This window comes from Coturnix japonica, chromosome 4 (assembly GCF_001577835.2).
Source record: "Coturnix japonica isolate 7356 chromosome 4, Coturnix japonica 2.1, whole genome shotgun sequence".
In the NCBI taxonomy this organism is placed as follows: Eukaryota; Metazoa; Chordata; class Aves; order Galliformes; family Phasianidae; genus Coturnix; species Coturnix japonica.
The window spans coordinates 1,603,298-1,630,786 of NC_029519.1; the positions used below are offsets into that span (position 1 = coordinate 1,603,298).

The window sequence follows — 27,489 nt, forward strand, 5'->3', positions numbered from 1 at the left end:
GGGTGCGATGTGGCTTGAGCAGGGATGCAGCCATCCCATCATTGTCCCCGTGGTGCCGATGATGGCATCAGTGCTGTGACAGCAGCCGGGCTGGGGGATTGTGCATCTCACTAGCCAGAAGCGGTGTGTAACTCCGGGTGTGAGCACCACGACGCTGATGTTGCCGTGGTTACCAGCTACTGGATGCAGCACCCCTGTCTGGGGTTGTGCTGCTCCTGGGCACCTCTGGCTGCTGCCATCCTCCGGTGGCTGCTGGACTCCCAGCCAGCCTCAGCCGTGCACTGTGAGCTCCGAGTCCCTGTGACCCCCATCTGCTGTCCCCATTCCCAGACTCTGCGCTCTTGGTGTCCTCCTGCCATCTCTATTCTTGGTGTCCCTATTCCTGGTGTCCCTGTCTCTGGTATCCACGTCCCTGGTGATCCTATTGCTGATGTCCCTGACAGCCCTGCCCTTGCTGTTTCAGTTCCCAGTGTTTCCATCGCTGTGGGTCCTGGTAGGCAAGCAGCTGCAGGCACCTCTCCCTGCTGTCCCTCCAGGCCCATGCAGAAGGGCTGCAGCTTAGGGCTCAGCAAGCAAATCTTACACTTGGATGAGGGCTGAGCTGTGCAAAGCAACGGGACCACCCTGGAATCCCCCAAGGCAGGACAGCACCATAGGGTAGCTTCGTGTGCAGCCCCTGAGCCTCCCATCTCCTGCAGGAGGGGTGCTGGGCTGCCCTGGGAGAGCGAGAGAGGCACGATGGTGGGGGTCCCGCAGGCAGCAGCGGGGGGGAGGGGGTTAACGGGGCCACGGAGGAGCATAGAGCCTGCAGCTGCGGGGCTGTGAGCAGGGGCCCGGGGGAAGCGGGGCTGGGCCCAGCTGGCCTCCATGAGCTCATCCTCGGGGACCGGGAGGGATGCACTCCCGGCCGAGTGCCAGCGCGATCCCGACACGCCGCACGGCTGCGGAGACCCGGCTGGGTTCTTTCCCCTCCCCGGGGCTCAGAGGCTGCCGTGCCGCCGGGTACCGCAGTACAGGGTTAGGATGTGCTGCTCCCACCCAGCGGCCTCGCGGCTGCCCTGGAAGGGGGAGGCCAGGGAGGTCCCCCCGGTTGGGCCGTGGCCAGCGGTGCTGGAGGAAAAGGCTCCTGGGCCGGGAGGACGAAGGAATCTCTGGCTCTTCCTGGCCTGGCCGGCTGCCTGCAGGCAGGTGGGGGCTGCCGGGCTGCACCGCGATCCCTGCGCTGCGCGCCGTGCCAGCCGCTCACCTGCTGCAGGAGGGATGAGGGTGGCTGCAGAGCCATGGGAACCCGCGCTGCCCACACTGCGCGGACATCAGCGCTACGGGACCCGGTTGTACTCAATCCCCAAACCCGCTGCGGGACTCGGAGCTGCCAAGGAGCTGAGCGGCCTCGAGGACACGCGAGCACAGCCCTCGTTGTATCCCTGGGGAGCCACGAGGCTTTGCGCCCGCTCCGGCATTTCCGCCGGCAGTGGCAGGAATGCGGCGGCCGAAGGAACAATACCGGCACCTTGCGCAGGGCCGGGGTCAGGAGCAGCTGCCCGGGCACAGCCCTGCGCTCAAGGAGCAGGCAGGATGCAGATGGAGATGACACCGGTGGCCGTTTCCTGCGGCAGGATGCGGCCAGCTTTCTCCAGCTCTGCTCTGAGATGCTGAGCCAGGAGGGCTGGGGGGGGGGGTTGGTGTTGTGCTGCAGTACAAACAGAGCTGTGCCCGCTCCACAACGTGGCATCAGGGCCAGCACAGGGGGAGGTGAGGGCCAGCACAGGCAGCAGCACTCGGGGCAGCTCTGTGCCATGGGATGCTGTAGCCCCCTGTGATGTGATGGGTACAGGCCTGGTCTGAGCTCCAGCCTGGCTGAACTGCTGCTTGCACAACCGAGATTTATTTGTAACAGACAGATTTCCAATAAATTATGTAATTTAAAAATAAAAAAAACAAAAAAAAAAACAAAAAACCCCCAAATGAAACAAAAACAATAATAAGAGCCTCGAGGTCCTGGACCCCGGCTGCAGGGGAACGCAGGCAGGGGGATGTGACTGGGTATGTGGGTCTCAGGCTGAGCACAGGCACCCGCAGCTCATGGTGCAGGCAGGGCTCAGCATAGTGTCTGAGCAGGGACAGGCTCCCACTTGCAGCCCCCTTTGCAGTCCCTCAGCCCCAGAGGCCCCCCAGCTCCTGTCCTGCTACACTTGAGGCCCATTCTTACTCCTCTCCCTGTCAGGACAGATAGGAAGGCACCCAACATTGAACAAACCCCCAGACCTGCTCCTCAGGCAGGGCTGGGTCCTGCTCTGTGCCATGCCCCAGGGAAACCGTGTGCAGCCCATGGTGCTGTTTGATGCAGGCTCCTCTGCTCAGCCACCAGCACCACTGGCCCAGAAGGAAGCCAGGGGAAGGGAGAAGGGGGTGCAGTGCTCTGGTGCCAGAAACCCAGGGGCCAGGAATGACAAAGCCTTACCCACAGACAGGGAAACAGGAAAGAGGATACTGCACTAATAGAGGGAAGGGAGGAGGCCACGTGTCCACTAACTCTCCTGGCACAGTCCTTTTGTAGCACAGTGATGGTGTGTTGGGTTACTCAGTCTGCTGCATGGCTGAGGGTGGCACACACCTTACACCTGTAACAGCACAGAGCTCTCATGTCTGGCACCATGGGGACAACGGCTCCAGCAGTCTCCAAACTTCCCTGCAACGACTTCAGGGGGTGACAAGGAGAGAGAAAGCGTGGTGCAGGGAACTGGTGACACTAAGGGATGGCTGCTGGCACCATGCTCAGCTACCAGCAGAGCCACCCAGATCCGGGGGGAGAAAGCAGGAAGCTCCTGTCATGGATGGCAGTGCAATGAGCGTGCAGGTCCTCTGCAGAGTGGGGTACAGCAGCGGGAAGGAGAGCAGAGAGCTTCCCTCGCAACTGTAAACACGGCACTTAGAGTAGCTTAGAGCCTTCTGCCCTTCAGGAGCCACCAGTGGCACGGGGCCCAGTTTGGCAAGAGGCAGGAGTCACTCCTCATCCCCAGCAAGCAAGAAACCATAGAGGAAGTTGATGGCACGCTGGCGGTCCTGCTGGGTCTGCTTGGCCATCAGATTGGGGGGAGGCCGCAGGAGGAGGCTGGTGAACAAGGTGGCTGCAGAGGCAAAGTTACAGATAAAGAATGGAGACCTGAGAGGCGCCAGGAAGGGGATACATCCCAGGGAGAAGGGGATACATCCCGACATGGCCTTACCGATCATGGTGGCACTGACGTTGTTGTCTTCAGAGTATTTGAGCAGCTCTCGGAGGAATGAAATCAGGTACCGAAACACAGTGCGGTGGCAGCGAGGCAGCTGGGAAATCACCTGCAAAGAAAACACAGATGGGTGCATTGCTCCAGCCAGGAGCCCCAACAGCTGCTTCTAGGAGCTGCTCACAGTCCTTAGAGGAAGCAGAGGAACCGTGGTGCTCTGCAGGTGCTTAAGCTCTTGGGACCAGGGGAGGTTGTTTTAATCCCTGGGGCTATTCCTCATGCGCTCAGGGTGACACCATGCACACTTGAGGTCTCTTCAGAAGCCCCCAGCTTCCCCAGGATGGCAGCAGCAGCCTTCTGGTAGATGGGCACAGCCAGAGCACCCAGCTCACTGTACTCACCATGAACTGCCCCAGAGCATACCCTCACAAAGCTCTGTGCCAGCCCATAGGAACAGAGTGAGCCCCAGCACTGAGTTCAGCAGCAGGGAAGGCTCCACACCTGTCGGCAGAGCCGGCTGTCGTGAGAACAGTCGAGGCACCTCTGATACAGCTCATAGCAGATCACCGGCTCTGGCAGGGCCTCCAAGAAGATGAGGAGTGCTTCAGCCACAGAGTGGTTGCTGCCCGCTGGGCGGAGGGAGTCAAGGTGTACACAGAGCAGATGGACCACCCCCCCTTTCTGCCTTTCTGTTTGCTTAGCTGCTGCACCAGAGCCCTGCCTACCTAATTGCTTCCTAACACCACAGCCCTCTCTGCTCTCCCCCAACCATGTAAAACGCTGTTCCATGCACCCTGCACTGCGTTTGCCCACCCCTGAGACCCTCAGCTCCAGCAGCCCCTTCTCCAGGCCGTGCTCCCCAGAAACCAGCTGTCAGTTCCTGCTCTCAGCACAGCCTCACAGCAGCTTCCCTGCAGCTGTTAGCCAGCCCAGGCAGAGGGCACCTCTGGGGTGCAGAGAAGAGCCAGACCTCCCAGTGGGACCCTACCACAAAAGCTTTCCCAAGGGAGATTTCACAGTAGAACTGAGATCCAGAAGGTTCTCAGGAATGCCATGCGCAGCAAGGATACGGATTGTCTCAGGGATACTGGTGTCCAGGCAGTCAATGATCTGCTGCAACTCCTCTTGCATGCCTGGAGTCTGAAACAGATCCTCCTGCCAAAGACAGTGGTGTCAGCACAGGGATGAGAAAAGTCACCTTCCTCATGGAAGCTGAGGGACACAGTGATGGCAGGGTGAGAAATGGTGCCCAGGCAACACCTCAACCAGAGGGGAAAAGCCTTATAAACACCAAACTGGAGCTGATTTGCAGGTGCCACTGATATTCTGAGTCACCAAGCTCTCAAAAGCTTCCCACTGCAGACAGAAGCCCTCTCCCTCACCTGGTGGCAAGCATGTTTGTATAGGTGGTCCACCAAGAGCCAGATCTCCTTTGGCATCTGCAGGGGCATCTCACTTGCATCCTCACTGTTCAGGAAACTGATCTGCAGCACAGACTTCTCCTGGTGGTAAAGAGCACACAAGGTTACAGGGAAACCCCAGTCCCTCTGGAAGGGTCTTGGGATAGAGAGCCTGGAGTAGGGGAGAAGCAGCACCCAGGACTCACCTGGCCCTCCAGCAGCACAGAGACATCAGGACCCTGCCCCACTCCTTCCCACCACCCCACAGAACAGCCTGCTGGCCCGCCATGAAGCAGCAGATGACAGTCCCCAAAGCCACCAGCTCTCAGAGGACAAGTCCAAGTCATCGCTCCCACCAGCATCAGAGGATCGCAGCATAACGAGTCCTGCTGGTGCATTAGCTTCCACGTTTTAGTTTAAGCCCAGCTGATCTCCGGATACACACGTCTTTACTGACTCCTGCATACTCTGATGATGACACACAACTCTCAAACAGCTTGGTTTTCTGAAGTTTGCTTCCTGATTTTCCTAAGGAGAGGTGCCTGCAGAACACAGGCTACACCAACACCACGCTCATGTTTTCCTGCTGTACTCACGCGAAGCTGCTGAGGAGCTCAACTGCTTAGAAATCTCCACACATGGATCTTTAACAACATTTTCTTGCTTCATTTTATTCTCACATTACAATTGCTCACGTTCCCATGTGCTCCCAAGAAAATACCACACACTGTTCTCCCAAAGCACAATCAGCAAAGCCACCCAGAAGAGACCAACACAAGCATCGTAGAGACACCAGCAGAGAAACACCACAAGCCCAAAATAAAGCACTTCATTTTTGCTGCTAGCTTCCATGACAACTGCAATCTCTGTCCCTGTGCACACAATCACCCGCAGCCTGCATGGGCTGGGTTTGCATTCCCTGGATTCGAGCCCCAGCAACACAGGCACTGGCCATGCTTGCCACATGGCACAGCACAGGCTTGCCCTGCACACCACTCAGTTTCAGCCCGCTGGGTCGTGGCTACATGCCTGCCTCACCCATCCAGGCACACACAGGGAAGCTTCAGAAGCAGTTAAGCAAGCGCATTACTCACTACTTCCTTCTAAGAGAGAAAAGACAAGAGCTGTGGACCCTCCTTGAGAGCTAAAGGCTCTTGAACAAACAAGTCCCCACTGTGGGGCATTGTAGTGCTGGGGCCGAGCAGCAGAGCAGCACTCACTCCACCAGGCTGCCCTCCCGAGCGCTGCAGAGTCCTTCCCAGCTGCTGGAGCACACGTAGGGGAGGCTTGGGCTGTCCTTGAGCATCGGCTGGGCACCGAGCGCCCTCTCCTGCTGTCTGCGAGGAACATAAGGCATCTCTGCCTTCTCTCCGCAGGAAGCAAGATGCTCTGTGAAAGGATGCTCCCAGGAGGCACCCAAATCCTCCCTTCCCTGCAGCTAGGAAGGAGTGGCAGCCCAAGCACTGCTGCTGCAGGAAGCAGAGGAACATCTGCCTCCTGCAGGAGGGCACGTCAAGATGGAAAGAGCGTAGTATTGCAGTTGATTAGTTCAGCCCTTTCCCCACATCTGGTAAGGCTGCCGTGGTGAACCCATCCTGTATGCATGGTTAGAGCTAATTCACACACGTGACAGCTCACCAGTCTTTGCTGGAGGCATTCACTACTGCTGCCTGGATCAGGAGGCGTTTTGTTTGTTTGGTTTTGCCCATAGCAAATTTGGTGAGGTTTAAGCAGCTCAGTTGGGCTGGCCCAATCTTGTCTGTGGGGTCACTTTGTGCTCCTATCTGTTCTCTTCTATTCTGGGCCCACAGCTGCGCTAAGAGGCTTTGCTGGAAAAAGCACTCCCTCTGGACCCACCTCCCCTTCCCTTTCAAGCAGAAACCCAACTCTCATTCTTTACAAACAAGTCATCAAGAAGCAGACTTCCCCAGCAATCGATTGCGTTACCTTTTCTAAGAAGCTGTCTTCTCCCTGAGAGCAGTGGGAAAGAGAGGAAAAAGTATCATTAAGAGAGAGAATGCGTTCTCACGTTAAGCAGACACGTAGTAGGCATTATGAGCACCCACCGAACGCCAGCTCCTTCACACGTTTTGCTGACACGGCCAAAGCTAAACCTACAGTAGGAGATTTGCCTGCCAGTTAGCAGAAATCCTGCTCACATGATGCACAGCTTCACCAGGATTTCTGTGAACTCCTCAAAGCAGCCCTGCAGCAGCGCTGCTCACTGCTGAGCCATGGGCAGATGAAAGATCTCAGCCAGGAAGAAGTTCCCTTTCTTGAATCTGCCCTGTCGGAAATAGATGTCCCTGTATTATTTCAGCCATCCTCTCCTGTGACCAGGCCAGAGAGAAAACATACACCAGGCTAAATCTGTACTTCTGACTGTGTGGCAGCTGTGGAGCTAGCAGGCCCCCTAAGCAGCTTTGTGTATAGTCAGGGAAACAAGCGTTTGTGCTCAAAACCCCAGGCTGCTCGTCTGTCTCAATCTAATAGCATTAGTACACTGCACTAAGGAGCATGCCAAAGCCCCTCCAGGCTGCACGTCCAATCCCTCAGCCAACGCTGAAGCAGTGTCTGCTCAACAGTGCCGTGCTGGCTGGATGCTTAAGACACTGCTTAGGGGACAGCAGGAGAGGAAGCAAGCTACATTTTGGCAGATTGACCTCTCAGGTTGTGAGCAAACAAAACATTCAGGGGCTGAGCTGGATACAAAGCTACAGCAGCCACGGTGCAGGACATGCCTGGTAGGAGCAACTCCTTTGCTCCTCTGCCACTTGTACTGTGCCTGCTTCCTTTGGAGACTTGCTGTGTTTGAACACAACTAGGACAGATCAGCCCCCTGCAGAGAGCAGCTTGCTCCAAAGATGAGATAGCACAGGATCTTCTTCCAAGGCACCAGTCACACCTGCAGTCACAGGCTGAGGACAGCACAGAGCCACACTGCACAGAAGCATGGCTAGTTTGGTAAGTGGATGAGTCATGGCAACAGCCTCACTGCCACCTCCCTGCCTGCCTGTCCTGCTCCTTGCCTCTCTTCCTGGGGCATTCAGCACAATTAGCTCCATGAGACTAACATGCACCTGAAAAACACTTTTCAAGAGGCTTCTTAAAGCCTACAGAAGGACCCCAAGAAAAAAAATAAACAAACCCAGAGGAAGAGAGGCTAATAGTGAAATCCCAAAAGCAGGATGCTCAAGTGGCAGCAGCTTCTCCTGAGAAAGCCAGGAGAATAATTTCTAAACACTCCCACCTTCACTTTGCTATCCTGCACCAAGCTGCCTCTCACACCTTCATTGACCTGCACTCTCCAAATCTCCCTCTGCTGAAGATAATGGTTTTGCCAGGCCAAGAAAACTGCCTGATGCGGTGAAGCCCTCATGCCATGTAGGTGCAAGATAAAGAATGTTTAATATATAAATAACACACTGCCTTCTTTGCACTGTCTAAACGTTTGCTGAATACGTGTAACTGGAGCAAAACACCTCTGGGCTGTGCAGTGGTTAACACACTCACCATTCTCCCTTGTAGAAAGTGCTTGTCTTTTCCTGTCTCCAAGAATTTCTCAGCTCACAGGTAAGATCAAAGACAACAGGCCTGAAATAGCTCTAGCATGACACTAGCTTTATAATCTAAGTGACTAAACTTGGCTTTGGGCTGTGACACATTTTATTCCTTCAGTCTGCTTAACAAGTTCCAGCTGAAGTACTGCTGTCAAAGTGACCTCACTGAGTGAAGAGACTGCTGCCTTCCTGCAGATACTGGGGCAGAGTGCTTTTGTGTTTCACTCTTCTCTGATTGTTTTGCTTCCTGTACTTCTCTGTGTTTCATTGAATAACACAAGAAGGATATCTAGAGGTAATGGGAACTGAAGAGGTGTCAAAGAACAGACAGAAGAGCAACAGTGCGTATCCAAGAGGACAGAAGCTAAGAGGCCAGGCCTGAGTTCCTACCCATCGAGGAAGAAGTCAGCACTGAGCACTGAGGCTGAGAAGTCACCAAGACTGACAAGAAGCTCCAGACCAAGTCTGAGACATTTCTAAAAAAAAAAGGGATGATTAACAGCTGAATCCTGAAAAGCACGAGGAGCTGGAGGGAAGCCTGGATTAGTTGCTTGAACTGAGGAGGCAAAAAACCTATCTTGCCACCTGGATTCTCCTTAGCCTAATCTTGTGATTACAAAAAACATTTCTATGTTGGGCCAGGGAGAAAAGTGGATGTTTACTAAGAAAGGGAGGGAACTGGAAGAGTCAGCAAGGGTGGGGCAGCTACTAAAGGGAAGAAAAAGGAGCTTAAGCCAGCAGGAGTGGAAGCTGTACAATCTACAGATGTGAGTAAGCAGCAGCTCACCAGACAAAGAAATGAATGGAAGGACAAGACTGTAATGTATGAGAAGAGAGGACAGCTATAAGACATCAGAGAGACTGAAAGAACTGCCCTAACTGTTCACATGAACAGAATATAAATGGCATTCCTGGCTGAACAGGAATGGATAAGTAGACTAAAGCTCAACAACTGCTAAACTGTGCTGAAGCAAGGCCAGGAAAGACCATGAGAAAAGATGAATGAAAACAGGCTGAAAACAAGATTTAATCCCCAAAAACTGGATGTAAACCCAGAAATAGCCACCAGGTACCAAAAAGGCAAAGGATGATGAGAGATGATGATGTGCACAAACATACCTCCTCGTACACATACAAGTGGTTCCAGAAGTGTGTACATTAACACTAGGGACTGGTGAAATTTAGGGAAATTAAGAGTTATCTCTGCACTGCAGAAGAGCTTGATCACAGTAGTTAGCGTGACAGGAAGTGACTAGAGAGGTTTGCAGGACTGGCCATTTGCTGAGCTGTAGCCATCAGCTTACTTAACAGCACCAAGTTCCTTTCTTCAGCCCCAATCCTGCCTGTTCCTTTCCGTATGCAATGCAAATACCACAGCTGTCCAGAAGGAAAAGGATCCTGTAGCCCTCTCCATGCCATCTCAGAAGAGAGTATTTCAGTCATACAGCTTATAGCACATCAGTGTCACTCAGCTGAACATGCCAGCACCGACAGGCAGCAATGCATACACTGGGAGATGGGATCATTATTCTGTCTCATCACCACGTAGCATTTAAGATTCGGTAGAAGAAATCACAGATCAAGTACAGGCTACCAAAAGCCACTGGTGGTGGAAGGAAATCACAAAAAACAATCTCATGCTTGGGAAGAAGTAAAATAGCTAAGAGCCAGCACAGCTGACCCAAGCGGAAGGCATTACTCCTGCTTTTAGAAGGGAGTATGTCCTCTCCCTGCTAAGAGAACCGCAGGGTAAATAGGACATGCCCACTGACAGCAGCCTGTGCTCCAGGAATAATGCTGCTTACCAGGTCAATGAGTTTGGTGACTGGAACTTCCCGGATGGGTTGTCTCATTCGGCACAGGGCCTCCAGAGAGGTGCCAAAGCAGCTGGGCAGGTAGCTCCCACTGATGGTGAGGAAATAGTCCTTCCCTCTGTCCAAGTGAAGGACGAGAATATCCTCAATTTTATCCTCGCCTGAGTTCAGCAGGGTTACGGAGTCCTTACTGACGTACACGTCCAGGGAGATGTCCACACTCTCATCTGCAACAAGCAGCAGCTCGCATCAACAGAGACACACTTCTCACAGTGACAAAACCATACACAACAGGGAGAAGGGCCACAAAATTGAGCAGAAAGACCAAACAAGGATGATGGTGGGAAGGGTGAGACCCAGGAAAGAAGGGAAGGACTGATCAGAGATGGGATGGCAACCTGCACCAACATGCTGCACCAGCAGCAAAACTCACTTGGCTCCAGGAAACCATCACAAGGCTCAGCCCGAAGCCAGGGCTTACAGTACTGCTTGTCGCTGAGCTTTGGAATGAAGGAGAAGTGACAGGGAACCTGTCCATTGTTGGTTATCTGGAACTTCTGCTTCTGCAGCTGCCGGAACTTCACGTTCTCAAAGTGAAACTGCAAAGAGAGCAGAAAACAGATCGCATTAGTAGTGAGAGAATGCACAGACATGCCACCCAGGCCTTCATCATGGCAGCCTGCGGCCTACAAGCCTACACAATGCGGAACTTCAAAGAGAAGATCTGTCAAGAGGGCAAGGTAAGACATTCCTTCTAATCTAACTTCTGATCACAAGGTAACAGATACATTTCCTACAGTTCAGTTTGGTGAATGAAATCTAGCACTTCTGAAGCTGATGTGCTTGGGAAGTGGACGGTGATTTGGATTTCATCCTCACTTCTCTCCTGCTCAGCTCCAGCGAAGGAAGAAAGTCATTCTCCATCCTGTCCATCATGCGGACAATATCTTCAAACACCTTTCGGTATCTCTGCTCATCCACAATCTTTACCTGTGGAAAATCAGAAAATGCTCAGCTAAGCTTCTGATCAGCTTTCACAGGAACTCTTATGGGGTGTTTCTGGGCAACGGGTCATGCTACTAGGAAATTGCTGGGGGTGGTCTCCTTAGGACAGTATTAACATCTTGCTCATCATTCTCCAGTCTATACCCCAGAAAATAAGAAGAATTATTAAAGCAGCCAATAAGACTGCTTTCTTCCCTATTACATAACTACAACTGCTAAGGTAAAGGGCAGCAAACACCTGCAGCACTTTACACACCGGGGCTACACAGCACACAAAAATTACAACTGCTGTTTGCTCTGTACAGGCTGGCATGGCTGCCAGGTAGCAGCACACCTATGGAGTGGACACACTTCATTTGTTATTTTCTCTGTCCTCTTGTCACAGCGTTCACAGCTGTGCCTTGGCTACAAGGCCACCTCCTGAAGGAACACATGACAATACTGAGGTCCTGCCCTCCCACAAGAGAAAGAAGTTGTTACCCCAATGTGGAAAAGCGCGCTGACTGGCTTGTGGTCACTGGTCTTCAGGTCCATATGACTGCGATAGTGGAGCTGATTGATGTTCCCACCCCTCCAGAGGATTCGGTCACACCACGCTGGCACACGACACTTTCCACTACAAGGAAACACAGGTTAACAAGGGAATCCAACAGTTCTAATAAACATTCAAGCAGTTCCTCCACCTGGCCAGGCATCTCTCCCCGCCTCTACAACCAATGAGCACATCAGCAGTGATGGAATGAACTCCCACACTTCCCCCAGCTGGAATGTTACGGGATTTCTGCTTTCTTCCCCTTCCCTCTATGGTAGATAAAATCCCTTCCAGCATCAGGAAACTATGACCACAAACAGCACTGTTTCCACAGCCTGAGCCTACATGCAGCAGGACCGAAACTGCACTCGTTTCTTCTGCTCTGCTACCCTTCTGCACATTATAGCTTGATCCATCACCCACTACTTCCATTAGGAAAAGTCGACTCGGTTACTATTATTACGTTACAAAGTCTGAATCCCGGGTTTTCCTTCTCCAGATTAACTGCAGTACTGATTCATAAGCAGGGGCAGAGTAAAATCTGATTGCTGTATGGTTTGGAACACATTCTTTAGACTTTCTCAATTTACAGCAAGTTTCTGCAGCAGATACATAAACATTTGTGGGAAGCACAAAGCAGACAGCAACAAGGAGGAACCCCTGCTGCTATCCCAAGGTAGCCATCCCCGCGGGTGTGCAAGTCAGGGGACAGAAATGACTCACAGAGAGCATTCCTTCCTCTCCAACTCCTTTTATGCTGTTTGTCTCTGGTAGCAATAAAACCACCTCCAGTGCAGAGGCATCTGTGAGTTTAGTTTACCTTCCTTCATGTATTGGAATCACAACAACTGAGGTTTAAGGCACGTGTCTGCTCAGTGTGCACTGGATGGGTAGGGAAAGTAGGGAAGACAAAGCAGTACAAACATGCTTGTGCCCTCCAAACACCACTGAAAGGCATTTCTACCTTTAAGAAGCAGGAAAACACCTTTTGCAAGGAAATGTCAATTAGCAACAAGTTTACCTGGAGTCCCAGCGATCTGTTTTAGAGTCATATTTATATGTAGGGATGAATTTAATCTCTCCCTCGATGAAATCTGCAAATGCTTTCTTATGAATACGCTGAATATTCAGCTAGAAGCAGAAAAAGGTCATTTTTCAGAACCAAACCAAAGAACCAGATGAACAAAACCAAACCCTAATTCAAACCACCCCAAACAACCCCAGCAGAGTCCGAGAACAGATCAACAGACAGAGCAACAGCAACACAGGATTTACCACAGATATCCCAGAACTCAGATATTACACCTTTAGCAAAGGTCAAAATTCAACACACTAGTGGGGTGTTTTCCAAACAGACTGAACACAGCCAGGAACAGTGCTGCTTGCCACACCACACAGGGAAATACTAATTGTTCCACCTGTGCTAAATGCCTGCATCAGTTTTCAGGCTTAAGCATCACCATCATTAATATTTCACTGTCAATTGTTCAGCAAAAGCATCCAGAACTGTGCTCAGATGACAACCTGGCACTGCCTCCCTTTCCTCTTTTACTCTGCTGCAAAGCTTTCTAGATTTTGTTCTCACAAAAAAACCCAAGCTGCAGTTGTTTCCAGCCTGAAGCTCTGCAGTACAGCACAACTGAGTGAGCTACAGGACAGAAACAATCAGATTTGTTGTTAAATTGTGTGTCAGAGATGCCATTACATTATATTTGTTCACATTGCACAGGTAGAATCCTTCATCTCAAAGACACATCTGGTGCTGTCTTGCATTCCAGCACACAGCAAAGAAACACCAAGTTGGGGAAGACCACAGCACAGAATTTAGATCAAAGTGGCTGAGCAGCCAAGTCATGGTCTCTAAATCAATACCTTTTCCAGGACACTGACTATAAGAGCTGCTGTTGCTGTTACAAATTCCTGTGTTCCAGCTTACAGCATGTCTTTACAGGAGACATCTTCCAACAAGACTCAAAAACACTTCCATAGCAATTGTCTGAGTCAAAGCTAACCCCAGCACTGTGTACAAGCTAGTTTGGTTTAAGGGGCTGATGTCACCAAGACACTCAGAGCTCTACTAGGTTCTAGCATCACTGCCTATAGACACTTATTGTAGAGAGCCTGCCAGCTCCTCCTAAGCACAGGCACAACGTGAACCAAGATGACCTCACAAGTACGGAGCAAACAAAGGTGGAGTTTACTGACCTGGTCGTACATCAGCAACTTCTGAAGCTCATTCTTACTGATAAGGCTTTTCACTTCATTGGCATCAGGGATACAAAGCCTGTAGTTCAAGTCTCCTAGCCAGATGACAACACTGAAAACAAACACGGAAAAGAAGAGCCAGGAGTCAGTATCATAAACCACACAGGGAACAAGGGGTGGGTAGGAGAACTGGCTGCTGGTGATTAACACCAAAACACACAGAAGAAAACAGGAAACATGAAAGACTGAGTTTGATGGTAGAAATTTCTAGTGGCATCTGTCCCACCCCTCCTGTTGCTCCTTTACAGCATCTCCTTTGGAATCCCACATGAGACTGTAGACTTGGTTTAATGAGAAATACTAGAGTTTGCCTCAGGCTGAAAATAGCCTTTGAGATCATTATCAAATCTTAAATGAAGCAAAACCCACCTGTCTCACCAAGGCTTCAAAACCTCCCAAGCTACACAAAGTCCACCTGGTACTCAAACTCCTCCTGCATACAGAAGGTGACAACCACAGAACTCGCTCCTGCTTGTTAACCAGTTACACAGGCTTACATGCACATATCTACATGCTTGCAGCCCATGCCATACACCATGGTTCTACCAGTTTGTTTCCCACTGCCTTTCTTTCAGATCAGAACTTAACACCCATTGAGCACAGACTGACTGATGCACAATTTGCAATAGCATGGCTACGCTCCCTTTCATTTTATGATCTCTAGAATGTTTCTGTCTTATCTTATCTACCGGCCCTATCTCATCAGTACCTGCTCTACTCTGCTCCCATCCGAGTTTCCAAACAATTCCACATCCTGCCAATATTCTCTCTTTAACCCATAAAGGTTTTGTTCAAGGATTAAAATCTAACCCTCCATTTAGTATCAAAGCTCTTCCTGTCTACAACTAAACCCTAACTTTTCCATTGGAGATTATCAAGGACAATCCAACACTTGCCATTTTGAATGGCTTAATTATTAACTACAAAACTATTGTTAGTTCGTAGCAGGCTTGTGAAAAGCTAATGTATATGCTTTGTTGTACTGGTGATGGGGCTTGGTTTGGATCATACAGCACCACTGTCACTCCATAACAACAAAAAAAACAAGTATTGCCTGCATGCCACTGGATTCACTTAAACTAAAACAGCAATTGTAAACACCCATTATACACAAACAGCCTAAAAAGCACGAACTCTGCCCATGCTGCAATCCCTTTTCTTGCCATATTCATATTCTATTTACTACCACGATAAAACCCACCACGCTTTCAAGCCCCATAATACTCAGCCACTGACTCAGAAATGCTGCTTGCTTGAAACAAGAACATTATACATGAGGAAAACACCATTACAGAATGCATGAGTGACTGCAGAGAAAGGTGACCTGGCAGCTTGGCTGCAGGTGCTGTAGCGCACCAGGTGCCTTGGTATTCTTAGTTACACTGTTAAATAAGCCAAAAAACTGAGCAAAACTTCCTGCTGCAGTGATTTTGGCTTGATCTCTGTTATTGAACACCACTTCAAGAAAGGAAGACAGCAAAACTCACTCGTGTTTCATGATGTTGTGCTGAGGTAGGGTACCATCAGGGGTTACAAAGCTCATCCGGGCACAGATATCCTTATAATCCTGATTCCTCCGCTCAAAGTCCTCCACGTGAGCAGCCAAGTGGGAATTTACAATGCAGAAGGTGGTGTTGTGGAACACAAACCGCACCGCCACGCCGCCCTTGTTGCCCTGGGCAGAACAGGTGTCAGTGGTTGTTAGAAGAGAACGCACATGAGGCATCGGGGGAACACAGGGATGGCACAGCGATGAGAACAGGATCAGACTGTGCCATTTCTTGCATGGGTACACAGAAGCAATAGACTGGCCTCGGTGACTCACCATCTTTCCGATGATTCCGGTGCCCACAGACTCTGTCACGACCTCTCTGATGTTACTCAGCTGATCCTTCCTAGCAAACACGAGCAGCATCATCCCAACTAGACGGACCATTTGCACCTGCAAAAATAAAAGCAAATCTGAGTTTCCAGAAGGGCAGTGGTAACACACATCCCATCTGCCTGCTCTGCCTCACTTCTCTGTCCCTCTCAGTTCCTCATTATGTTTTGTACTCAACCCATGCTTGCAACAGAGCCCAAAGGATACTCCTGTCCTACAGTTAGCTTCTGGAAGACAATCCGTCATCTCCCAACAGCCATCAGCAGCGCTGAGCTCACCACGTTTCCCACTGTGGTGTTTCCCTACAAACACTGTTGCAGGGTAACAGAAACTTCACAAACGCACAGCAGTTTTGTCTCTAATGCAAGGAGTCTCCTTCTGGAGCCAAGAAGTTCTCAGCTGAGGGATAAGCTCACAGGAGCTAACACAGTACTGGTGTGCACTCCCAGCAGGGACTACAGGTCTGCTGATGACTCTCTGGTACATTAAGGCCAGGATACTTTGTGGCCCACAGTCTCCCTGTGCTGTCTAAATAAGCCTTGGGTCATCACCTTGAAAACCAGTGCTGAGCATGGCCTGCACACTCACCTGAGAGGCACTAAGATGTGCTGGGATTAAGCCTATATAGCGAAGGAAGAAGCTGAAACCACAGAAATAAATGGGAAGAGCCAGAGAACTCAGCACACTCTGCAGGAGTGACATTCACATGCAACCACAAAGGCTTATCTATGGTTTCAGCCACTGCTCTCTGCCTGCAGACATACCCTCCCCCTTTTGCAAGGGTGGAAGAAGTTTGCCTAAAAGCTCATGTAACACAAAGGCAAAGGAACATCAGCCTCTTTGCAGTTCCCATTGTGATCCCTAATTCCTTCACCATGAGCTTCAGTTCAGTGAGATATTCCCTTTTCCTGCTGTCACCTGTAACCCACGGCTCTGAGCTCAACACAGAACAAGCAGCACAGGGGTGTGACAGCGAACACACAGGTCAACAAGGAAAGGGAAAGCAGCTCATGCAAAACAGTCAGAGATGAAATACAATGGTTTGTTTCAAAGCAATCAGAGCAAAGAGCAGGTGCCACAACTGAACCAATTCTGCCTCAAGGTAGCAGCCTCCAGAGCATTTCTCCTCACAGATTATTCCATTCCTTCAGGGAGAAACTATTCATTTCATTCCCCAGCTCAAGACACACCTTGTTTCTATACAATGGTGGGAGAGTAACACAAAGAAATAACTTGAACCTGCTGCTACGGTTTTATTAAGCATACTAATTCCTTGAAATCTACCTCTTATTTTATACCTATTTTCATCCTCTATCTTTACTAATTTCTGCTTCTAAATACAGCATTCCCCTACAACAACAGGACAAGCAGACTTTCCAGACGCAGCTCAGCATATCTGACACACAGACAGGTAGACACACGCCAAGCACACATCCTTCATTCCTCCAATCTGCTTTTTGGGTCAGGTGATGAAATGGGAAACCCATTTCTATGCTCTTTCCAGTAATTCCAACCCTCTGACAGCCCCCCATACCACCCAACAGAACTCACTTTCTTATACTTAGCCTGAGGGTGCAGGGACCTCTCCACAGCAGCCAGCCATTCCTGCTCCTTTGCAGAATCAAAGTAGAAAAAAGCCTCCGTGCTGAGGTCCAGCTCCTGGAATCTAAAACCAAGCCAACTTAGCAGAAGTGCAGTGTACCACAGATCATTCTCTACACGAAGGTCCAACGTGAAACCTTCATGAATCTCTCTTGGTAGAAAAACCTCATTCTCTGTTCCTAAAGCATCAGCGCCTCTGAGACCCTACTGCAACAAATACAGGAAACTCCTCTCTGCAAGAAGCATGACTTCTGATTGAGGACAGTCAGAGAGCTCTGGGGACACCCCAAGTAAAATCTCTTTTGCTACATGACAGTAACCTCTTGTTTAACTTGACACCCTGCCTCAACCAAATGGCAGTTCTCCTTTAGAAAACTCAGCTTTGTGGAACCTCTGAGAACACAACAGAAGCTTCAGATAAACACAACACACCAGTACCAAGTAGGAAACCTGGCACTGTAAGTAAATACAAGGTAATTGCTCCTCACCCAATGCAGTAGAAGTCGGGAGGCTCTGTGTCACATACCAGCCAGGGTTCCAAGCCACTGTCTGGAGACTGCCCGTTCACATTCCATGTTCCCACAAAAAATCTACAATACAAAAGCAGCTGAACTGTAAGAAAACACAATAACCAGTGCACGAGCCCAGTATTTCCAGTGCACACAAAACAGTATCCAGGCTGGGAGAACACATGAGTAATCCGTGCACAGGGTAATGCCAACTATGGGGTAACTGAAAATATTCCTAGGCTTGGCTCATCTCCAGTGACACCAAATTTGCAGAAAGCTACAAAAACAAAATACATTTCAATGGGGCCAGCAAACATCTGGCTCTGTTAAAATCGTGTTGTGTGGGATGATGCTAAGGCTGTGCAGTGAGACAGCTCCCTTTTTTCTCCTTCTGCCAACTGCTTCAGTCTTACTAGAAGGTCCCGAGATCTGACACTCACAAAGGGAATGACGCAAAAGGAGAAGCTGTATTGCAGACATTTCTTTTCTTTTCAGACTGCACAAATCCCTGTTCAGGCACCCAAGCCAAGTGGGGATAGGACTAGGGGTAATGGGATGAAAGTACAGCATAGGAAGTTCTGCACGAATGTGCGGAAGAACTTCTTTACAGTGAGGGTGATGGAGCACTGGAACAGGCTGCCCAGGGAGGTGGTGGAGTCTCCTTCTCTGGAGATATTCAAGACCCGCCTGGACGCCGACCTGTGTGACATGGTGTAGGGAGCCTGCTTTGGCAGGGGGGTTGGACTCAATGATCTCTAGAGGTCCCTTCCAACCCCTACAATTCTGTGATTCTGTGATTCTGTGTGATTCTGTGATTCTGTGAAGCTGGCAATGCATCCACAGTTGTCAGATCTCAAACCCGGGCTGGATTTGAGCTCACAGAAGAGATTACAAAGTCTTGTCACCCTCTCTGCACAGTGCTGTCTAGTCACAGCTCTAACCTGAAGTTCTCAAGGTTGACGTATTCCTTCTCTCTCTTTGCAAGCACGTGTTTGATGAGGCCTTCTCTTTGTCCTGAATGGGTGTTGGGTAAAAACATTTTGCGCATGGTGTTGGTTACTTTTGGCTGGTCTCTTGATGTACCTTCTCTCTCTCGTTGAAACCTCAAAAGGAAGCAAGAGCAGAATTAAAACTGGTTCTGCTGTCGAGGAAGAGAAGGGAAAAAGGGAAGAGATTCACCATGCTACTTACTGCCTACTTGGAGGCACAGGAGGAGGTGGGGGTTCCCGGCGAGAGCCTGCTTGGTGGTTTTGCATGTTTCTTTTCTTCTCTAGGCTTAGAGCATTGAAGTCATCCTCAAACCCCAGAGCTCCTATAAAGAAAAAGCCAAGCACGATACCATGAAAAACAATTTAATACAGCTCAGAACAGAAAAAGGAAGGAATGTAGCTCCACGGGAAGCTAAAGAACAAATGATAACAGCAATACACCAGCTCTGATAATGCAGAAAATGAGTGACAGGGTCAAGGCAAAACAGAACTTTAACACATGCAAGCCAAGGCACTGAGAGGAGACAGCACTCAAGAAGGAATGAACAGACCAGGGCAACAGAATCAGAGGACAAAGATGCTTTGTTTTGCATGGGATACAGTGAAGTAAGGAAATGGTACAGTAGGCAGAGTGCCAAATGCAGCATCAGTCACAGCACCCTGCCACCAAGGGCCCAGTCATACACACATCACAGAGTATGCAAGGGTGACAGCCACTTCAGCACTTGGAGAAGAGGCCTGCAATAGACCTGGGAGGTTCTTCTCCATCTGATGCCAGCTGGCTGAGTCCTTATGTTCAGGCAGAGAATCTTTTAACTGAGCTGGAAAGCCCTATCAGATACTGCTGGTGGCCTGAGGATTTCAGGAATACAGCGATAACTCTGCTTACCTTCCTGTATGCTCTGCACTTCCGAGAGGAACCCCAAGCAATGCTCCTCATCAGGGATTTCAAAGAGCCTCTCAGCTGTCTTGTCACCTTGTATCCGGATCTTGCAGCCTGCTTCAGGCATAAACACAAACTCACAGTCAGGTCTGCTTGACAGATGTTATGCCCTCAGAGCCAATAGAATTACTCCATATTCTCTGAGCTCTTCAATGGAAGGTAACATTCAGATACTGTTTCTGATGGCAATTTGCACCTTACCAAGTTTTGCAGCACTTCAGAGCTTATCCCACCTGCAATACCACCAGTTACGTTTTCCTGTTTTTAGGAAAACTTTTCCTCACTGCTATCTCACAAAGAAGAGCTCTAAAAGTACTAAGAAGGCACTGAAAGGGAAAGCAGAATGAGTGAGTAGAGAGAGCTGCCACATGCACACCATTAAAGGCAGATAGCAACTGGGGCTCAAGATCAGGTCAAAGAAATGGAAGGGAGATGAGAATGGTTCTAAAGCCAATTCAGGGCTTCGAGACGAGATTTAAGAAGTTAAAGTTTAACCAACTGCCAATACTTTTATTTGGGCAGTTAAGACCGTGTCGTGACAAGTGGATGCCTATAAAAGCCAGAAAAGACTTGAGGACATACAACCCCTTCCTGGTCCAAGGACACAGTGTATGGAGGCAGGTAAAAGAAGCACTCATTAGTGCCCAAAACAGGGCACAGTTTCCTGAAAGGAGCTTAACACACGTTATAAAACTTACTGTTTGTAGCTATATCAATCAGCAGAGTTTCTTCTGCCTCTGGAAGAGAAGAGGAAAAAGCACTGAGACTTCACCTTGAATACTGTGGGTAGCGCATACTCAAAAAAGCACATTGCTTGCTTCTAGCCACAGAAGTCCTAGGAAAGGAAGAAACACCTCTGCTACTAATAACAGCTACAGCAGAAAGAATGGCACATCTGGACAGCTCGGACCATCACAGGGGGGACTGCTGATATTCAGAGCTCTTACAGATCTGGACAGTCATAGCGCCTTTGTGAAACACCAGTCTGGCAATGAACTTGAAAGCTTCTCTTACACAGCAAAATGATGGCCAGAACTACACCGAGTTATACGAAAGGTTATAAACTAAGCCAGGAGAAGATGCTGAACAAGCATTTCCCCCAGGGGCAATGTTCTTCCTAGACAACACCTTGAGTTATTTCCCACTCCACGTGCAGCTGTTTGGACCTGGCAGTTTATGGAGGTTTTGAACGAAACACCCAGGAATCAGCTCCCAGCTGCTGCCAGCACAGAAAAGCATGCAGAGCCTGGCAGGCAGTGAGGTGAACACACTGCTGAGAGCTGCTGAGTTCTGTGCGACCTGAACCCATCGGGTCCTTGCAGGTGTGCTGAGACAGGGCAGCCCTGCTCAGGTGTGGAAGGCACAGGAGCCCATAAGCCACAAGTTTTACTTCCAGGGGAAGCATGAAGTCTACACAGATCCTGAGGTCAAGAGAAACCACGAGATTCCGTTTTCGCCAAAGAACGGCAGTGGATTTGGCTGCCACAAAGAGCCCGCTGCGGGAGTCCGTACCTTGCACGCACTTAAAGCGGCTGTTGATGGGAATGTAATCCGGCTCTGAGTTTTCTCTCTCCTGCGAGTGGATAACTATCCTGCAGACAGAGCGAAGCCGTATAAAACACCGGACCAGCCCTGTCCCCGCAAGCACACGGCTGTTAGCGCAGCTATAAAGGCTGTTAGCACACTGTAAAGGCTGTCAGCACAGCTATAAAGGCTGCCGGGAGCAGCACACCCACCGCCCGAGGGACGCCGTCCTGCCCCGTCAGCGCACCCCACAGTACAGCCACCTCAGGCCCGGCCCGGCACTCCGCACTCACCCGTAGCGGCCGCCCCGCCGGGCCAAGCTCAGCACGCACGGCTCCCTCCGCCCCGCCCGCAGCTCAGCGCCGAGCAGACCCTGCGCCGCCGCCTTGTCCCCCCGCCGGCCCTGCCCCCCGCCCGGCCGGCTCCTCCCCGCCGGCCCCGGGCGGCTCCCGGTGCGTTCGGCGAGGCCCCAGGCCGCGGCGGGCGGCTCCATGGCGGCGGCGCCTCCGTCTCCCGGCGACCCCGCACCGCCCCTCATGCGGAGCGCGGAGCTCCGAGTCACAGCGCCCCCTGGCGGCGGGAGGACCGCTCAGCGCCGATTCACAGCGCTTTCCGCCCGCGGCCCCGCCCCCCGGCGCTGATTGGCTGAGCGCCGCTGTCGTCTGCAAGGCCGCGGGACAGGGCGGGAAGGGCCGGGTTTGAAACGCAGGGCGGCAGCGGAACGGCGTCATGGCTGAGCTGAGCCCCGAGGAGCAGCGGTACCGGCGGTGAGAGGCCGGGGGGGGCTGCGGGGTCTGCGGAACGAGGGCGGTGGGGATTGAGGGGGTTAGTGGGGCGGGGGATGAGGAACTGGAAGTTATAGCGGTGTGGGGGCCTGTGGGGCCTAAGGGCTATAGGGATCTTGGGGGCCTGCAGGGCTTTGTGGGGGTCGTGAGGAGGAGGAGGGTCGGGACTGGGGGCTCGGTCCCGGTGCTAACGGAGGTGCTGCAGGCTGGTGATCGACGCCAAGGAGGCTGCAGGCAGCGGGGACCTGGAGCAGGCCCTGCGGCTGTTCCGGCAGGCGGTCGCCATCCATCCCAGTGAGAAGCTGAGGGGCCGCATTCAGCGACTGGAGGCAGCGCTGGCAGAGCTGGCGGCGGCGGAGGAGGAGGAAGGGGATGAAGGCAACTTTGTGGACGTGTGCGGCAGCGGCCTGCTGCTCTACAGGGAGATGCACGAGAAGCTCTTCCAGCACCAGCGGGAGGGAGTTGCCTTCCTGTACCGCCTGCACCAGGAGGGCCGACCTGGAGGGATCCTGGCTGATGAGATGGGCCTGGGGAAGACCATCCAGATCATCGCCTTCCTCTCAGGCATGTTTGACAGCGAGCTCATCCGGCACGTCCTGCTCATCATGCCCACCACCCTGGTCAGCAGCTGGCTGGCTGAGTTTGCTCGCTGGACCCCTGGTTTGCGTGTCAAAGAGTTCCATGGCACAAGCAAGACAGAGCGCACCAGGAACCTGGAGAAGATCCAGAGGAAGAACGGCATTGTTGTCACAAGCTACCAGATGCTCATTAACAACTGGAAGCAACTTGCCAGCTGCCACGGGCAGGACTTTGTTTGGGACTACATCATCCTTGACGAAGCACACAAAATCAAGTGCCCATCCAACAAAACAACCAAGTGTGTATACGCAATTCCTGCGAAGCATCGCCTCCTCCTCACAGGCACGCCACTGCAAAACAACCTGCAGGAAATGTGGTCCTTGTTTGACTTTGCATGCCAGGGTTCTCTCTTAGGAACAGCCAGAACATTTAGAATGGAGTACGAGAATCCCATTACTAGGGCCAGGGAGAAGGATGCAACTGTAGGTGAGAAAGCACTGGGACTTAAGATATCTGAGAACCTAATGACAATTATAAAGCCATATTTCCTCAGAAGGACTAAAGGTGATATAAAAAGAAATAATGCTGAGAAATCAGACACTCTTCTTCCTGAGGATCCACGTGAGCCTAGCGCTCCTGTCATGCCATCTCTCACTAGGAAAAATGACTTTGTTGTGTGGGTGTACTTGGCACCAGTGCAGGAAAAAATCTACAGGAACTTTCTCTGTCTAGATCATGTGAAAGAACTGCTGATGACAACCCGATCACCTCTGGCTGAGCTGACTGTCTTGAAGAAGCTGTGTGACCACCCCAGGCTTCTGACTGCAAGAGCGTGTACCCAGCTGGACTTAGATGGACAGGAGTATTTGGAGCAGGATCACGAGAGTCAAACAGCTGTACTTTCAGGTGCCAATAAAATAGACCATCTGTCTGATGAGACCCTGATCCAGGAGTCTGGGAAAATGCAGTTTCTTTTAGGACTCTTAGAGAGGCTCCGGGAAGAGGGACACCGAACACTGGTGTTCTCACAGTCAAGAAAGATGCTGGATATCATCGAGCGGGTTTTGTCTAGCAGACGATTTAAGATCATGCGTGTTGATGGAACGGTGACCCACCTCACAGAACGGGAGAAGCGCATTAATGCCTTTCAGAGTAACAAAGACTATTCTGTCTTTCTGCTAACGACACAGGTTGGTGGTGTTGGTATAACCTTAACAGCAGCCAACCGAGTGGTGATCTTTGATCCCAGTTGGAATCCAGCTACAGATGCTCAGGCTGTAGATAGAGCTTATAGGATTGGGCAGAAAGAGAATGTGGTGATTTACAGGCTGATTACCTGTGGGACAGTAGAAGAGAAAATATATAGGCGGCAAGTATTTAAGGATTCATTAATAAGACAGACTACTGGTGACAAAAAGAACCCGTTTAGGTATTTCTCCAAACAGGAACTAAGGGAGCTTTTCACATTAGAAGATACACGAACATCCACAACTCAGATCCAGCTGCAGTCTTTGCATGCCACCCAGAGACAGACTGATGTGCAGCTGGATGAGCACATTGCTTATTTGCACTCTCTGGAAATGTTTGGCATATCTGATCACGATTTAATATTTACAAGAGAAGTGACCCATGAGGAACAGGCTGAGAGTGAGGAAGCCCATCAGTACATCCAACAGAGGGTACAGAAGGCCCATGAGCTGGTTCAGTTAGAGTCTCAGCTCAGAGATGTGAGGATGGAAGGGATTCGAAATGCTGCTGAGGAGACATTGGTGAGACCAGCAGAACTGGCTTCACAGACAAAGAAGAGGTCTCCGGGGTTGAATAATATAAATAACTCTGTTTCACCACCAGCAGCTGATAAACGTGAAAATGACAAAGTTATTGATCTTACAGAGGACATGGAGGTCCAGGTTCTCGATGTCAGCTCTAAGATGACAAATCTGACTATTGAGTTAGGTGAAGAGAAACTGGCACAAGAGACATCGGGTATGGATATAGAGCTGCTTACTAGTGGCAAGAAAGCGCAACAGCCCAATATACAAGATTCTGAACAAAATCTGGACTCAGACACTACACCATTATCACCTGGAATTGGTCCACTTGATAAAGAGACTCAACAGAAACAACATTCTCTTCATCATATAAATTCACATGGCTTGACTGAGGCTGGGAATGGCCTGTCTGGGCCTTCTCAGCATTCCTCTAATGAATCTGTTATGACTGATGATTCCAAAAGGTTACAAGACACAGAAATAGCAGATCAGGTACTTGATTCATTTGCTGTCTCAGAGACAGAAAAGAAAGATGTTTCTGAGCTAGCTTTGTGTGCCCTACCACCAAATTTATCAGATGTTTTACCAAAAGTCCATGCTGAGGTCCAGGAGTCTCATGTGCAAGAAATCAGCTCGGAGGATACATCTATGCCTTTTCCCCAGGATCAAATTGACTTCAATCTGGTTCTGGAAGAGTCTGAAGGTGGATTGCAGGATGCCTCAAATGGGGAAAGATCAACGGAGCACCCAGAAGATGAAGAGTTCCAGCTAAAAGCAGAAAGCCTGCATAAATCATCAGCAAAAACTTGCTTAAGTGAGAAAAGTAACTCTGGGAACACATACAACACAGCTGAAGAAGATCCAAATAACTCTTTGCAAGGGAGTGAAGCATCAGGGGAAGACAGCGCTGTCCTTGTTTCAGCTAGAAAGAAGCACATGAGAAGAATTGTTTCGGACAGTGAAGATGAGGACCATTCTGTTATAAACCTGGAGGAAGAACGGTTTGATGAAAGGTCCTTTCCTCTGAACAGCCCTCAGCGTGAAGTTATAGGAGGAATTGAAACATCTACTCCTAAGAATGAAAGAAGTATAGCAAAAGCCATCTTTTCTCCCAAATTAACTAACAGCAGTAACAGGTCTACAGCTTCCAGGAGATCTCTCATCAACAAGGTGGTGGATGAGGTTGAGGATATTAGTGAAATCATGGGAACCACAGGTGAAGAAGAAAACAGCGATGAGGAGCAAGAAGGCTTTGCAGAAGAAGAAGCAGAAGAGTGTAGTGGGGAGTCTGTCAAGCCTGAAGAAGAACCTGCTGGAGAAACACTGAATTCAACTGGAGAGTCCTTCCATATAGAGGGTCTGCAGTCTGAAGGAGATGAGACAGAGTCTTCTCAGGAGGAATCCACTGGTGATGCTGAGCTTCAGTCAGATGAACAGGTGGAGTACTGCACCCAGGAAAGCGTCTCTACTGGTCAGAGTTCCTCTCCTCGCTCAGGTACTTACAATGCTTTGGTGGACAGAGGGAAGAATCTGAAGGAAAATGGAAAACTACAAGAGGCACTGAACTGTTTCCTGCAAGCTCTTGATATAAAAAGTGGAGATCCCGAAATCATGCTTATGACCTTAAACTTGTACAGACAGATGGCTCAGAAATGAAATGTAAACCTTTGAACAGTCTAATGAAACATGCCTACCTTTGTTAAGTAGTTTAACTTTTTTCACAAAATATTTGTTTAAACTATACTGATGTTAAACTATACTGATCTTATAAACTTAAGACTGGCTGCAATATGTATTTCTTTCATGTTATGAAACTTTCAGTCATGCTTAGTGAACAAATCCAGCAACTCCTCCTGTTGTCACATTTTTTGGTGCTGGGAAAGGAATTTCACTGTGGACTCATTTCATTAAGAAGTTCACGTTCCTGTTCATGTAATTAAAATACCTATCTTTGTACTCAAACGCAACTCTGGATTTGTGTTTCTGGCCTTCAGTTTCTCATCTAGCAGGAGAGACTCTCACAAAGCTGAAGGTGTGGTTAGCTTGCTGCAGTCTAAATTCCAACTGCTGCAGTCCCTCTCCTTCTCAATGTAAATAAAGTCCATTTGCCTACCTGAACCATGCCCTGCTATTTAAGCACACCAAGTGCTTGGTACAAAGCTGAGAACAGAACTGCCCCAACCTGGATTTAAGCTGGTCTGAGAATGAACATCCTGGGGTGGAGGGAGACGGCATGCTGGCCTCCATTGCTCGGAGGATTTATAGCAGCAAACATCTGCCTGGCATCAGGACTAGTACTGAAACAGTACCACAGAAAACCTCTTTACAAGGTACAATAGGCACAATGAATCTGAGTTTAAAGTCACAAGAACCTCACTCCAGCTTTCAGCAATGTCTTGTTCATCTGACTTCCCCCTCTGCCACCATGGTGAGTTAAATTTGGCCTAGGCATGAGAATTTGAGTTCTTTCTACTAGATGACATGCCAAATACAAACAGCGGTCCTGTTGGTACAGGAGATGTACCAATGTGCTTTTGCTAATAGGTGTAAAACAAAGCCCTGGTAGCCTGGAAACAAGTAGTTTATTAATAAAGCATCACTTAAATGGGTCCGCATCTGCTCATGCTGTAAAAAGGCCTGTCTGCCTTATATAACAAAATATTAACGAGCTTTGAAAATGCTGGTTGGCATGTACAAACCTTCTGTTCTCTCAACATAATGAAACAAATGTCCCCAAAAGCAGGGTGGGAGAAAGACCTGACCTGATTTCAGCCTTACCTCTTCACTGTGTCTGATGGTGGGAAGACCTTTTGTTCTATTTGATGTTTTGCCCTCATCCCTAAGCCTGCAGACATACTGGCATGCTTACCTGCAGCAAAGACGGCACCAGTTTAAGTCATCTTTCAGCAGACAGAAGATGAATGCAGTGGGATATTTATTACTGAGATGCCAGAGGTAGGGACATACAGGGCCATCTCATTCATATCAGTCACACTGTCACTTATCCCATTTTACCAGAAGGACAAAGTGCACCTTACTAGGCTTTAGGCACATACTTCATACCTCCAAGTCTTGGTAAAGACTGCTGACTGAAAGAACAT

The 27,489-nt window shown here is 50.0% G+C and overlaps 2 protein-coding genes across 2 annotated transcripts; one reads left to right on the top strand and one right to left on the bottom strand.

Annotated features, from left to right (window-relative positions):
- Positions 1–1,863: 1,863 nt before the first annotated feature.
- On the bottom strand, positions 1,864–21,998 carry OCRL (OCRL inositol polyphosphate-5-phosphatase). Its single transcript, XM_015860049.2, is given in 25 exon segments — positions 1,864–3,128; positions 3,228–3,339; positions 3,729–3,856; positions 4,298–4,382; positions 4,610–4,729; positions 6,575–6,598; positions 9,993–10,228; positions 10,435–10,600; positions 10,881–10,991; positions 11,487–11,622; positions 12,560–12,669; positions 13,744–13,855; positions 15,291–15,478; positions 15,629–15,745; positions 17,237–17,351; positions 17,776–17,877; positions 18,738–18,899; positions 18,988–19,108; positions 19,675–19,785; positions 20,427–20,465; positions 21,241–21,320; positions 21,546–21,661; positions 21,663–21,856; positions 21,859–21,929; positions 21,931–21,998. Coding segments are annotated over 25 exon segments (2,934 nt in total). The 5' UTR covers positions 21,984–21,998; the 3' UTR covers positions 1,864–3,003.
- On the top strand, positions 21,907–26,506 carry ERCC6L (ERCC excision repair 6 like, spindle assembly checkpoint helicase). Its single transcript, XM_015860048.2, has 2 exons — positions 21,907–22,019; positions 22,243–26,506. Exons 1-2 carry the CDS (start codon positions 21,982–21,984, stop codon positions 26,042–26,044), a joined length of 3,840 nt encoding a protein of 1,279 aa, XP_015715534.1. The 5' UTR covers positions 21,907–21,981; the 3' UTR covers positions 26,045–26,506.
- The last annotated feature ends 983 nt before the right edge of the window (positions 26,507–27,489 follow it).

What these genes read in the sequence shown, in the direction of transcription:
- ERCC6L (XM_015860048.2), top strand. Translation starts at nt 21,982, where the DNA reads ATGGCTGAGCTGAGCCCCGAGGAGCAGCGGTACCGGCG. An exon ending in GAGGAGCAGCGGTACCGGCG is followed by an intron (nt 22,020 to 22,242) that starts GTGAGAGGCCGG and finishes GAGGTGCTGCAG; the next exon opens with GCTGGTGATCGACGCCAAGG.